At 52.5% G+C, this 12,947-nt stretch overlaps 1 protein-coding gene across 7 annotated transcripts in view; it reads right to left on the reverse strand.

Moving 5' to 3' along the window:
- TRIM9 (tripartite motif containing 9) overlaps positions 1–12,947 on the reverse strand; it is a 70,031-nt gene that overhangs the window by 2,165 nt on the left and 54,919 nt on the right. For 2 of the 7 annotated variants that reach the window (XM_063159616.1, XM_063159615.1), the window contains exons 7-12: positions 12,680–12,818; positions 7,290–7,478; positions 4,489–4,530; positions 3,433–3,456; positions 2,109–2,412; positions 885–1,047 (exon numbers count right to left, since the gene is read on the reverse strand). In XM_063159616.1, coding sequence (XP_063015686.1) covers positions 885–1,047; positions 2,109–2,412; positions 3,433–3,456; positions 4,489–4,530; positions 7,290–7,478; positions 12,680–12,818 — 861 coding nt within the window. The remainder of the gene's footprint in view (positions 1–884; positions 1,048–2,108; positions 2,413–3,432; positions 3,457–4,488; positions 4,531–7,289; positions 7,479–12,679; positions 12,819–12,947) is intronic. The other 5 variants (XM_063159622.1, XM_063159621.1, XM_063159618.1 and 2 more) reach the window with 4 other exon arrangements.

Consider the following 12,947-nt stretch of genomic DNA (forward strand, 5'->3'; position numbering starts at 1 on the left):
CTCCATGGGCAGGGACACCTCCCACTGTCCCAGGCTGCTCCAAGCCCCAGTGTCCAACCTGGCCTTGGGCACTGCCAGGGATCCAGGGACAGCCACAGCTGCTCTGGGAATTCTATTCCAGGGCCTCCCCACCCTCACAGGTAAGAGTTTCTTCCCAATATCCCATCTCCTCCTGCCCTTTGGGAAGCCATTCTCCCTTCTCCTGTCACTCCAGGCTCTGTTCCAAAGCCCCTCTCCAGATCTGACACCCACTGGGCACCCTGAGATGATCCATCCTGTGTCCTGGGATGTGCCTGGGCATTGTGCAGGGTTGGGGTGCAGGCAGTGCCAGGGGGATGTGCCAAGGCCAGGGTGTGCAGGATTCCCTGGGACAGAGGAGAGCAGGGATGTGGTCAGCGAGAAGAGAAATGAAAGATGGAAATACCGGAATGGTGGCACCGCTTGGGGATGTTCAGGAGAGCTGAGAGCTTGGGAGAGAGGGAGAGAAGAAGGGTTTGAAATGTCCCAGAGGCAAACAGGCTTTGCGAGGTGCCCCTCTCCCTGGTGAAGGTCCATCCAGGACCTGGGAGAGCTGTAGGGGCTGTTGAGGCTCCTCTGAGGGAGCATCACACAGTTATCAAGGAGGGCTGGAGAACCCTGGTGCTTCAGCAGCCCTGAGGGAGGAACCTGGAGTGAGAGATGAGGCTACAGGGGAAGCCTGTCCTGATTCTGGAGACTTACAGGTGGTTTAGGTGCAAGTTCAGCTCCTTCCAAGCCACCCTTGCTGCACAAGAACCCTCCTGCTCCTGCAGTGACAGCAGCATGAGGGGGAGTGTGACAGCGAGGTCACCATTCCCAGTGCTGGCAATGTCACACCTGCTCCAGAGAGCCCGACCGAGCCGTACCTGCACGTTCCTGTTGAGGCTGACGGCGGGGAAGAAGAGGCCCTCCAGGTTCTCAAAGGCCACGGGCCCTTGCTGGTCCTCGTTGATGGAGAAGGTCAGAGTCCTCCTGGTCAGATCCAGCAGCACTCCCACCGTGGCCCCTTTCGTGATCCCGCCCTCCGTTCTGTGGGGGGAAAAGGCTCAGTGGCCCCTGGGCTCCTGGCTCAGGCCATGGAGATCAAGGACTGATGATGGTGAACACCACAACTCACCCAGGAGCCAGGCCACGACCTGCTCCCATCCCAGCCATGCTCACCATTCCCTGGGAACCCCCTCCTCTTACCCTCCCATGGAGCTGCTCTCCTCTTGCCATGAAAAGCCACCCTGAGAGCAGCTCCAGCCACACAGCCACGGGGGAAAGCAGGTGGAACTGTGGAGCAAAGCCACACCAGAACCTGCTGATCCACCAGGGAAAGGCCTGCAGGAAGGTGACCCCAGGCTCTCCCCAAAGTCCCCAGTCCCACGTGGAACACGAGCAGTGGCACAGGGATCAAGGCAAATGTTGCCGCAGGAGTTGCAAGGATTTGGCTGTTACTGGGAAGGGGATGCCAACAGGAAGGGCCAGCATGGAAAAAGTGGTGGCAGGCAGGGAAGGAACACTGAACAAGGCAGCACCAAGCAGGCAGGGCCTGATCCCCACTCGGGGAAGGGCACATCCTCCAGCAGAGATGACCAGGATTGATGCCACCCTCCCTGTGGGCACTTGCAGGTGCCACTCTCAAAGGCACAGGCTCTTTGGGCTGTGGTGTCAGGGAAAGCCCCTGTCCCTGCCTGATGCAGCTCCTTTGGGGGGATCCCTGGGGGCCCCCTAAGCTGTGTGTTTGCTGGTAGCAGCAGGCAGGCAAGGAGACTCCACATGGCTTCTGAGGGTGCTCATTAGATGAGGGTTTTTTGGGGGTCCCATCCCCAGAAGCAGCATGGTTTGTGAGGGAGAAGGGGGAAAAGGGAAGGAGGGGGAGAGAGGGAGAGCCTGGGGAGAAAAGGGCCAAGAGAGAGTCTGGTCTCCCCCCAAAGCTTAACAGGGAGATTCAAAGTGGGCACAGAATGAGCCTTGGGCCAATGGGATTACAGATCCACAACACTTCAGGCGAGAGGATCACAGGCTTGGAACAACCCCTACATTTTCAAGGAGTGAGACAGAGCATACCACTGAACTAAACTGCACCACCGCAGCTGCCCACGTACCTGTTGGTGTGGGAGTTGTTGTGCATGAACCAGCTGCGGTTGTTGTCCACGTACATGGCCCAGGCCTTGTCGTCCTTGCCCAGCATGGCATCCTTGAGCACGTCGATGCGCGCCACGCCGAAGGCCGGGTCGGGGTGGTTGTCGTAGCGGTCGATGGACAGCTCCCAGTAGTGCAGCCCTTTGGAAAAGCCCGTTTTGCCCAGCACCACCCTGTCGTCGTAGCTGTTGCAGGTGACAGTCAGGTTGTCATTGGAAAAGATGATGTCGGCGTGGGCAGAGGAGGGGTCGAAAGAGAACCAAGCAACTGGAACACACAAACAAGGCGGGGTTAGCGCGGTGGGGACGCGCCGGGGCCGCGGGCAGCGACACGGACGGGGCATGCTGCATGCAGGACACGGAGCTTCCACCAGGGAGGGACAACTTCCACCACAGAGAGACAACTTCCACCACGCAGGGATGCTCTGAGCTCCTGTGGCTGCAGCTGCCAGTGTGCCTGAGGTTTTATGGCCAGGACTTGGAGGAGTTTCGCTCTTGCTGCTCCGTGGTTCCCAATGTCTCAGCTCGTGAGCCTGCAGGATCCTCAAGGCCTCCTAAAATTTGGCCCTTGCAGGAGATGTGATCCTCACCAGGTCTCCAGGCTCTAACAGAATTATGGAATCGTGGAAGGGTTTGCGTTGGAAGGGATCTTAAAGCCCATCTTGTTCCAACTCCTGCCATGGCAGGGACACCTTCCACTATCCCAGGTTGCTCCAAGCCCTGTCCAGCCTGGCCTGGAATGTAACTTACTCTCAGGACCAAGTGTTATCAGTTTGCAGAGTCAGGTCAGTGTGGGAAGGGGACTGAGGATCAGCAGATAAACTCTGTGTGTGTATTTAAGGGCTGTTTTTGGGAACCAAAAGCACACACATAGATCTTCATTTACGGAGTCACACAAAGAAACCTCCCTGCCAAGCAACGAGCCACACCTAAGACAAGAACTCATGGGAAGGCTGGAAAATGCCCCAAAACCTCCAGGACTCCGTAGGGCTGCTGGTTTGAATGCACAGGACTTGGTTACTGCAAATCTGACAGACACAGTGTCACGTCCTCGACAAGACACAGGGACAGGGAGTCATTCACAGCCACCAGCCCGGTTCCCCAGGTGGTTTCCTCCAGCTGAAAAACGTGAACTGACACATCCAACAGAACACTCTGGCGGCTTGAAAAACAGAACCACTCGTGTGAGACTGGTTGACTCTGGTTTATTGGAAGGTTGCACGGGACAGCTGCCATGCACGCGGCCGCCCCGCGCCGCCCGCGCTCCCCGCGCACGGGGGTGCCGTACCTGCCACCATTTTTTTAATGTCAACTGTGGTCATCCCCAGGGAAAGGCATGCCGGAGAGAAAACAGCACGTCAGGTTGGGTGGGGAGAGAGGGAGAAACCATTCCTGCTTGTCTGGGACTCCAGCCAGAGCATGTTGGCAGTTTGCATCATGGTGGGGCGAGAGGCGCGAGGATGGGCTGGGGCTGTGAGAGGGTGCAGGGTGAGCAGAGAACCCCACAGGGCTGCAGGCTCCTTCTCCAGGGGAATGGGCAGGACAGGCCCTGCAGACAGTCTGAAGAGGACAGGCAAGCAGCAGCCACCTTGCTTTAATTAGCTGCAAAGGGGCTAATTGCATCCAGGGCATTTGGCCCATGTTCAAGTGCCTTAATGAGCAGGGATGTGCACTGAGAATCATGGAATGGTTTGGGTTGGAAGGAACCTTAAAATTCATCCTGTTCCACCCACTGCCATGGGCAGGGACACCTTCCACTATCCCAGGTTGCTCCAGCCTGGCCTTGGACACTTCCAGGGATCCAGGGGCAGCCACAGCTGCTCTGGGCACCCTGTGCCAGGGCCTGCCCACCCTCCCAGCCAGAATTCCTTCCCAATATCCAACCTAACCCTGCCCTCTTTCAGTTTAAAAGAGAAGGAGAGCAGAAGAATCAGTGCTCAATTACAAGGCCATTTCCAGAGCACTGACCTCAGGCTTCCCTTTAAAACCATTATTGGGAAAACCAAAATGCCTTTACAACATCCAGCCACCATAACTTCTCCAAATTTGCCTCCTGGCTAGGGCAGTGGTGGAGTTCCCATTCTTGGATTTAAAAGCCTTGTGGATGTGGCACTTGGGGACATGGCTTAGTGGTGGCCTTGGCAGTGCTGGGGAATAGTTGGACTCAGAGGGCTTTTCCAACCTCAACAATTCCATGATTCTGTCACATCCAGGAGTGCTCTGCAAGCAGGGTATGAGCGAGAAACGCTGCTCAGTCGCCAAAGAAAAGATAAAAAAGCAAAAAGAATAAAAAGAATGAAGCAACAGGCAGGAGGTGCCAGTTAATTGTAATTAAGATACTTGCCTAATTGGGAGTAAGGCGATCCTTGTGAGTCAAAATTGCATCCTATAAAGAGATACTACATTTCACACATCACAGCTAAGGAACAACAACCTCCTGACAAACACTCTGAGCATTTCATTGCTAATTAAGCATCCAGCAGCCACGGGAGGCCTGATTCATTAAAAGCCAGAGGGCACGGAGAGGGGTGGCAAACACAGCCTGGGAGTTTGAGTGTGGACTGGATAAAGTCTGACTGCTCAGGATGCCAAATTATTCTGCTTTTCTCCAGAAAAAGGCAGGAAATTTTAGCCTTGGTGGAGTATCTTGGCTGCTTGGTAAAGATTGTCTAAACTGACTGAAAAACCACTCCTGGAAGGACAGGGATGGAGGAAAAGGCAGCTCCTGATGGGTCTGGGGTGGGATGGAGCTGGAATGGAGATCCCTGGGGGCTGACACCTGCCTCAGACCCCAATGGGCTGTAGCTTCATCAGCTCCAAGGGCAGGATGTGTTGGGGAGCCCTTCATGCTCCTGTGCCTCATTGCAGGCACCTCATGGGAGCCAGGGACTGACCCAGGAGCTTGTCCTGACCTAGGGGCTTGTTCTGATACAGGGGCTTGTTCTGATCCCGGAGCTTGTCCTGATCCAGCTTTTTCTTACCTAGAAGCTTGTCCCGATCCAGGAGCTTGTCCTGACCTAGGGGCTTGTTCTGATTCAGGAGTTTTTCCTGACCTAGGGGCTTGTCCTGATCCAGCTTTTTCTTACCTAGAAGCTTGTCCTAATCCAGAAGCTTGCCCTGATCCAGGAGCTTGTTCTGACCTAGGGGCTTGTCCTGTTCCAGGAGTTTTTCCTGACCTAGGGGCTTGTACTGATCCTCCTGGATCAGGACCTAGGAGTTGTCCTGATCCAGTTTTTTCTTACCTAGAAGCTTGCCCTGATCCAGGAGCTTGCCCTGACCTAGGGGCTTGTCCTGGTCCAGGAGCTTGTCCTGGTCCAGGAGCTCATCCTCACCAGGAGGAGACACCAACACAAGCCCTGTGTTGGCGCTGTGTGGGACAGCACTCACCAAGGGCGCTGGATTTTAGTTCCACCCCTGCCCAGCTCTGTGCCTGGATTTTCGGGCCAGCCCTGCCCAGCTCTGTGCCTGATCTCCCCCTCGTGCCCTGGGTGTTGGTGGGAAGGCACCTGGCTGTGGCTGTGCTCCGTGCTGTGCCAAGAGGCTCCTCCTGAGGCTGCTTTAATGAATCCTGCCCCGTGTCCCGGCTCCAGCACCGCTCCTCCAGGGCTCCGCGCATCGCTGTGCTCCAACCTCTCATGAGGGACACACAGCCCCTGTTGTGGCTGTCAGGACCCCGATTTTCCCTGTCCCCCCACCCCAGAGTGGGGCTGGTGCAAGGTGCACACACGGGTTTGGCTCACGGGCAGCACGGGAGGGTCCCGGGACCCCGGACACAAAGGAAGGAACGTCCGTAACAAAACAGCGTTGGAAGCCATCAGCTCACAGCAGCACGATGAGAAATCAAACACAAAAAGCACAAAGAAAAGAAAGTTTGCAGGGTCCTCCCCACCCCACCCTGGTTATTCTGGCAAGGGTCATGCTGCAGCATTCCTCATTCCGTGTTATGGGATGGAAGTCAAACAATCGGGGGCCCCCATTCTTCCAGGGCTTCCACCAGAGAAAGCTGGGAATGATCGCCTTTGGAGCGGTGTAAATCCAGAGTGGTGGAAGAATCAGGGCCCAGGATCTTTAGCAACAGAAGATGTGCAAAGATTGGTTAGAAAACAGCTCTGAGAGATCCCTGTGGCTCCCTTCTGGCTGCCCACATCCATCCCTCCCTGTGCCTGAGCTGCCTCCATCCCAGCACAGCCCGCAGTTCTGGGCACACGGATCCGAGCTCGTGTGGGGCTGCCAGGCCACAGAGGCAGCACAGGACAGGGGTGGTGTCCTCTGCTCTGCAGGAAACAGGGCCTTGGGATGGGCACATCTGGGGCTGGAAAAGCTGAGCCCAGTGCTCAAAGCTGAGCAGAAGAGAGCCCACGTCTCCAGGCCCTAAGTCGGGCTGTGAGCTGGAATCACAGAATCCCAAACTGGTTTGGGTTGGAGGGGACACAAATCAATCACCTAATTCCACAAATCACCTAATTCCACAAATGACCTCATTCCACACCCCTGCTGTGGGCAGGGACACCTTCCACTATCCCTGGCTGCTCCAACCAGGCCTGGGACAGACACTCCAGGGATGGGGAGTCCTCAGTCTCTCTGAGCAACAAGCCAGAGCCTGCGTCCAGACTCGCTTCTTTCCTAAGAGGGGTCTAGATTTAACCAACCAAACTCATTTCACAGACCAAATCTCCCAGCAGAGGCTGTGTTTCCTGGTTGTGCTCAGAAAGGAAAGCTTGGGGATATTCCCTCAGGTTTCACCCAGGGAATGCCTTTTCTGATTAACCCTTGACACAAACCAGAAATGAGGAATCTTCTAGAGGAAAGTGTGCCTGCCCATACCAGGAGGTTGGAAGCTTTAAGGTCCCTTCTAACCCAAACCATTCAGGGATTTCTGATCACCAAAGGGCTCAGCCTTGCCAAGAGCAGCACCCAGGTAAGGAATGACTGTGCTGCTCCATCAGCCCACACCTGAAACACCCCAGGAGAAGCAACCACTGACCCCCCTGGGCGGCAGGAGCAGGCCACTGACAAACAGAAAGAATTCCCGCTGCCATTCTGCATGTCATGGCAAAAACAAACACAACAGAACAGAACAAACAGAGAGTTTGGAGATGCCCAGAAGCACAGACCAAGAGGCAAGGCCAGAGGCGCTCAGCTCACCGGCTGAATTCAGGGACTGTAAGGAGGAATGCAAGCTCAGCTGGTGGGCCGAAGATCTTAGCTCAAAGTAGGATCTCCCCGAGAAGCTGGGTTGCAGGTTAAGGGTGGAGGAGAAAGGACTCATTCTACGAAGCTGCGATCTTTCCAAAGGCACTGGGAAAGGGAGGGTCTGCTCTTCTGACTGCGTGTCTAAACGTAAGATCAAGGCAAACTGCACATCAGACACGGGCTCTCTGCTGCTGGGCACAGAGCAGCAAAGGAGCTCTGAGAGGTCCCTGAGGAATGGCTGGTGCTGGGCAGCCCACAGAGACCCTTCAGGGCAGCCTGGCAGCAAGGAAAACAAGTTCATCTTCCAAAGTGTCCCCGTGACAAATTCAAAAATTCAACTGGTTTTCTGTAAAGGGGGAGGGTTCTGCATCTCTTCACAGTAATGCACCTAAAAGAATCCAAAGGTTACCATGCACACAGTCCCACCGTGCTTTAACACATCCCAAACCTTTTCCCAGGGGTGGGAAACCCAGCTGGTGACATTTTGCAGGGCTGTGCTAAGCTCCAGCACCCTAAGAACCACCAAGCACCCACCTTACTCAAGGGTTGTTCGGGAGGTTGTGTTCTTGGTATCCCTTTGTACCTGTCAAAACACATCTGAGCCTTACAGCAAGAATTCAACCTGTGGCATTCACAGCAAAAATGATGTCAGAGCAGAGGGAACCTCTGGGGTCATTGGTTCCTGTTCCCTGCTACCACAGTCACCTCCCACAGTTTCTTCCCTGACCTCTTCCAGAATTGTGTTAACATGAAAATGTAGAATCCACCATCCACACACTCACACTGCATCCCCCAGCCTTCCCAGCTCTGCTGTGAGAATGGATTGAGCTGGGAATTGTGTTAAAACAGATAAAAAAGGGAACATTTCCTTGCATGGTGGTTGTAACTTCTGCAATTCGCTGCTGCTGCTGCTGTGGCTCAGGCTGTGGAAGCAAAGGTGTCAGCGGGGTCAGAGGAGAGAAATTATTGCACAACAGCCAATAAACAGAGCTCAAAGTTTGTTTATTAGTTTAGCTTCTAAACCCTACCAGGAGTGAGAGTAACTGCTACCACGAGTGGCTGTGCTCATGGCTCTCCCTGATTAACCCCTCACATCCCTGAGGCTCCCTGCAGGCCGGTCCCCCTGGGGCTGCTCAACCTTTAAAAACCCTGGTTGCTGCTCAGGGTCGCTCCATGGATGGTCAGGAATTTAAAGCTGGGCTCCAGATGAGGAGCTGGGCTTGAAAGAAAAGGTTCTGGTGCTTGGCTTGGCTGGGGAAGGGAGGAGGGAGCCCTGGGCCTGGAGAGAGGCCTGGGAGGCACTGCTGAGCTCCATTTCTCCCTCTCCACCTGGTCCTTCATCCTGACACCCAGAGCATGGAAAGAGGTCAGCAGGAGTCTGGCCAGAGGCCAGGAAATCTGCTGGATGAGGGAAAAGCAGGAGAGCAGAGGCTGCCCAGCTCAGGGAGGAGGAGGAGGCCGGGAGAGAGCCCAGGGCAGCCAAGCAGAGCTGCCACCAGCCAAGCTGTGGGACATGTCTGTGCCCTGGGTCACCTTGGGAACTTCCACACTCACTTCCCAGCCCACAGCTGAGCTTCATTCAGGTGCTGGAGAAACAGAGGTTAAGGCAGAGCCTTGGGCTAAGATGTGACAGAGCAATCCCAGGGATTGTGAGCCCCAAATAGCTCAGGAGGGGACACAGTCCAAGGCAAGGACGTCACCTTCCACCCCTGCTGTCCCTTGGCCGTGCTGGGGACAGGGATCTCCATCCCTGGGAAGCCCCAGCACACAGAAGGGCTGAGGAGCTCAGACCTTCTCCCAGCCTTGTCCTGCTGGTGGCACCAAGAACCAGCTCTGAAGAGTGACCTGCCATAGTTTCCCTGGGGATGAGCAGAAGGTGCCTCTCCCAAGGGCTGGGAAGATGTTCCTGCTGCAGATTCCTGCCTGTGCTGCCTTCCCATGGGATTTTCCACCTGGCAATTGCTGTGGCTGTTTGCCTGGGCAGCACCTGCAGAGCCCCAGACCCATCCCCTTCTTCTCATCCTGGTTCTCCTCAGATGCTGAACCCTGCAAGGCCTTTTGCTCCCCACTACCCTCTGGTCACAGGAAACAGAGGAAAGGCTTCAGTTCCCTTCCACAGGCTGCAGATAAAGATCTCATGGGCCAGAGCTACAAACCAGCTCTTCAATGCCAGAATTCCTCAGAGCCACTTAGAGCAGGACAGCCAGAGATTCAGAGCAGTTCAGAGAGATTCTCTCTTCACATCCAGCCTGTCCCTTTTTTGTCCTCTCTTCCCACACAACCACTTTGCAGGAAGCTGCAGAGCTTGGCTGAAGGGAAGAGCTCAGCCTACTTCAGACAAAATAGCTCTTAAGAAGGGCTGATGGTGCTCTAAAAGCCAGGAATAAAAGCCCAAGCCAGGGCTGTGATGTGCTCCTTTCACAGGCACTGCGATATCCGGAAGCTGCACACACAGATGTGATTTATTTCTCTTTCAATCCCAAAGAGCTCAGGCAGCCTCTAAGAGCACAAAATGCTCCAGGCCCGTTTGACTTTTTCTCCCTGCTCTTTTTTTTTTGTGCTGGAATAACAAATGCAAGAGCTCATTCAAGTGAAAAGGCTGAATGAATGCAGCCAAGGAGATGGAACTTCTCCGTGGTGGCACAGCCCTGCTGGGACCACAAGCAGCTATTTTCTCCCAGATTCCTTTGTATTTTGGAGCTTGGCTCAAGGTGAGAACGCCTCTGAGAGGCAATCAAAGCTGGGAAGATCATAGAGGGGACCCTGTCAGCTCCTGGCTGGGACAACTTAAAGCCCAGCTGGTTTTGATGAGGAAATTGTGCCTCAAATGTGTGGTGTGAGGCACAGAGGAGACGAGAAGTCACAGCTCTGCTGTCTCCTGCTAAGGCTGGCGTGGGAGCTGTTGACCTTCAGGCTTTGGGAGCAGGCCTGGCCAGCCTGGCACGGGGCTGGATGGAGCTCATCCCCTCCCTGGATCTGCAGAGGAACTCCTGCAGCTCCCGTGCTGCTGGTGCTCAGTTTGCAAAGAGGCACTGAGGTGTCTCTGACAGATGTGCCAAGGCCTCTGTGCTGTGCCAAGGCCTCTGTGCCCTCCCTGCCTCTCCTGTGAGAAGATTGTCACAGTTTTGCTGTCTGCTCTAGCTCTGAGTGAATCCTATTCCTGGCTGACCTGCCCTTTCCAAACTGGAATGGTGATCTGCAGGCAGCAGGGGAAAGTAGCTTAGTTTCTCTAAGAGAAACAAGCTTGCTCTGCTTTTGTCTTCTATTTCTTCAGCAAAAATCCCATTTTTCTCCTTGCTGAAAGCCCCCAGGGCTGCTCTGTGGCTCTCCCCTTCCTTCCACCCCCCAGCAGCCCCATGATCTGTGTGTGTTCCCTTCTGATCCCAGCTGGATGCTGCTGTCAAAAACCCTCACATGGCTTGGAAAGGAGAGATTTTCATCTGGGAGCAAGGAAAAGGGATTGCAGCAAGCATGGAGAGCTCCCACAGAAGGGATTTGTGCCTGGAGGGGGCTGATCCCTGCCTGCCCATCTGCAGCTCCCCACTCCCACCCCGGAGCCAGCCCCGCCACTCTCCACCTGCACGGCAGGAATAAACCAATTTTCCACCATGGATTAAGTGCCTGCTGTGACAAATGGACTGAAAGGCAGGCAGGGAGATCCCCCTGCAGCCTGCAAGGGAGGGTTTAACATTCTGAGTGGGTGTGGGGGCGATGCAGACGATGCTGCAGGGCTTCCCTGGCTCTGGAAGGACACCGGGACACCAAAACACTGCTCCATGGCCCCTCTGCTCCCTGTCTGCCCTGCCAGGCCTGGATCCTGTGCTCGTGGCATTGTGCAGGAGCAGTGCTGGCAGTGCTTTGCTTTAAATGGGCCCAATGGAAGCATCTGAGCTTCCCTTCTGTGTCACATCACCCCAACTTCAAACAACTCCCTTCCCAGAGAGCAGCAGGCACAACTTGCCAAGGACCTGTCCTGGGAAACACAGTGAGAAACCTCAGGGAAGGAGAGAAAACAATTCTTATCTCTATTCACTGCTCCTGCTGTTTTTGCACATGTGGAATGTGCCAGGAAGATTGTTTACCTGAAGGGATTTGGTAATTGGGCTCTGGTGATGGTTGTTTATGTTAATTAACCAATCACTCCAAGCTGTGTCCTGGCTGGCTCAGACAGCCACGGGTTTTTCTTTAGTATAATATAAAACATAAGTACAGTTTCCTTTAGTATAGTATCTGTTTAGTATAGTATTAATAATACATTAGTATTAGTAATATAGAATATATGTAATATATTCTATATTACTAATACTATTCTATAATATGGAATAATCATAGATATATTAGTATTACTAATATAGAATATATATTTTCTGTATTACTAATACTATTCTATAACATGGAATAATCATAGATATATTAGTATTACTAATATAGAATATATATTATATTTTCTATATTACTCATACTATTCTATAATATAGAATAATTATATATATTAGTATTAGTAATATAGAATATATATTCTATATTCTATATTACTAATACTATTCTATAATACAGAATAATTATATATATTAGTATTAGCAATATAGAATACATATTCTATACTCTATATTACTAATACTATCCTATAATACAGAATAATTATATATATTAGTATTAGTAATATAGAATACATATTCTATACTCTATATTACTAATACTGTTCTATAATACAGAATAATTATATATATATTAGTATTAGTAATATAGAATACATATTCTATACTCTATATTACTAATACTATCCTATAATACAGAATAATTATATATTTATTAGTATTAGTAATATAGAATACATATTCTATACTCTATATTACTAATACTATCCTATAATACAGAATAATTATATATTTATCAGTATTAGTAATATAGAATACATATTCTATACTCTATATTACTAATACTATCCTATAATATAGAATAATTATATATTTATTAGTATTAGTAATATAGAATACATATTCTATACTCTATATTACTAATACTATCCTATAATACAGAATAATTATATATTTATTAGTATTAGCAATATAGAATAGCTTGATTGTTCAGCATCCTGACTCATGGAGTCAGACCCCAATCACTCCCAGACCTTGGGGTGTCCCTGCACTCCGCATTCCCGCCGTGCCTCCCCAGAGAGCACAGGGAAAGGCTGGCATGGAGCTGCTGGCTCTGCCGGAGGCTCCTGCCCCAGCTGTGCCCAGCTGTGCCCGGTCAGCGCCGGAGCTGCTGCAGGGCTGGCCCAGGGCGGGCAGCAGGAGCTGGGCTGGGCTCTCCCGGGCCGTGTCCAGGCCCTTCCTTACCCTCGGAAGTCTGCAGCACCAGGGTCTTGCTGTAGGGGCTGACTCCCGACTTGTTGAAGGCCTTGACACGGGCACTGTAGGTGCTGTTGAAGTGCAGCCCATCCACCGTGCACATGGTCTCCTTGCCCACGTACACCTCCTGCAAGAAACGGCTCCTGTCAGCGCCAGGGATGGCACTGCCACTGGCACACGGCATGGAAAATCCCCGCGCCAGGATCTGTTCTGCTGGGAGGCCTCAGAAACGACATGTAAACATTGATTATCTGTG

Source organism: Melospiza melodia, chromosome 6 (genome assembly GCF_035770615.1).
Source record: "Melospiza melodia melodia isolate bMelMel2 chromosome 6, bMelMel2.pri, whole genome shotgun sequence".
In the NCBI taxonomy this organism is placed as follows: Eukaryota; Metazoa; Chordata; class Aves; order Passeriformes; family Passerellidae; genus Melospiza; species Melospiza melodia.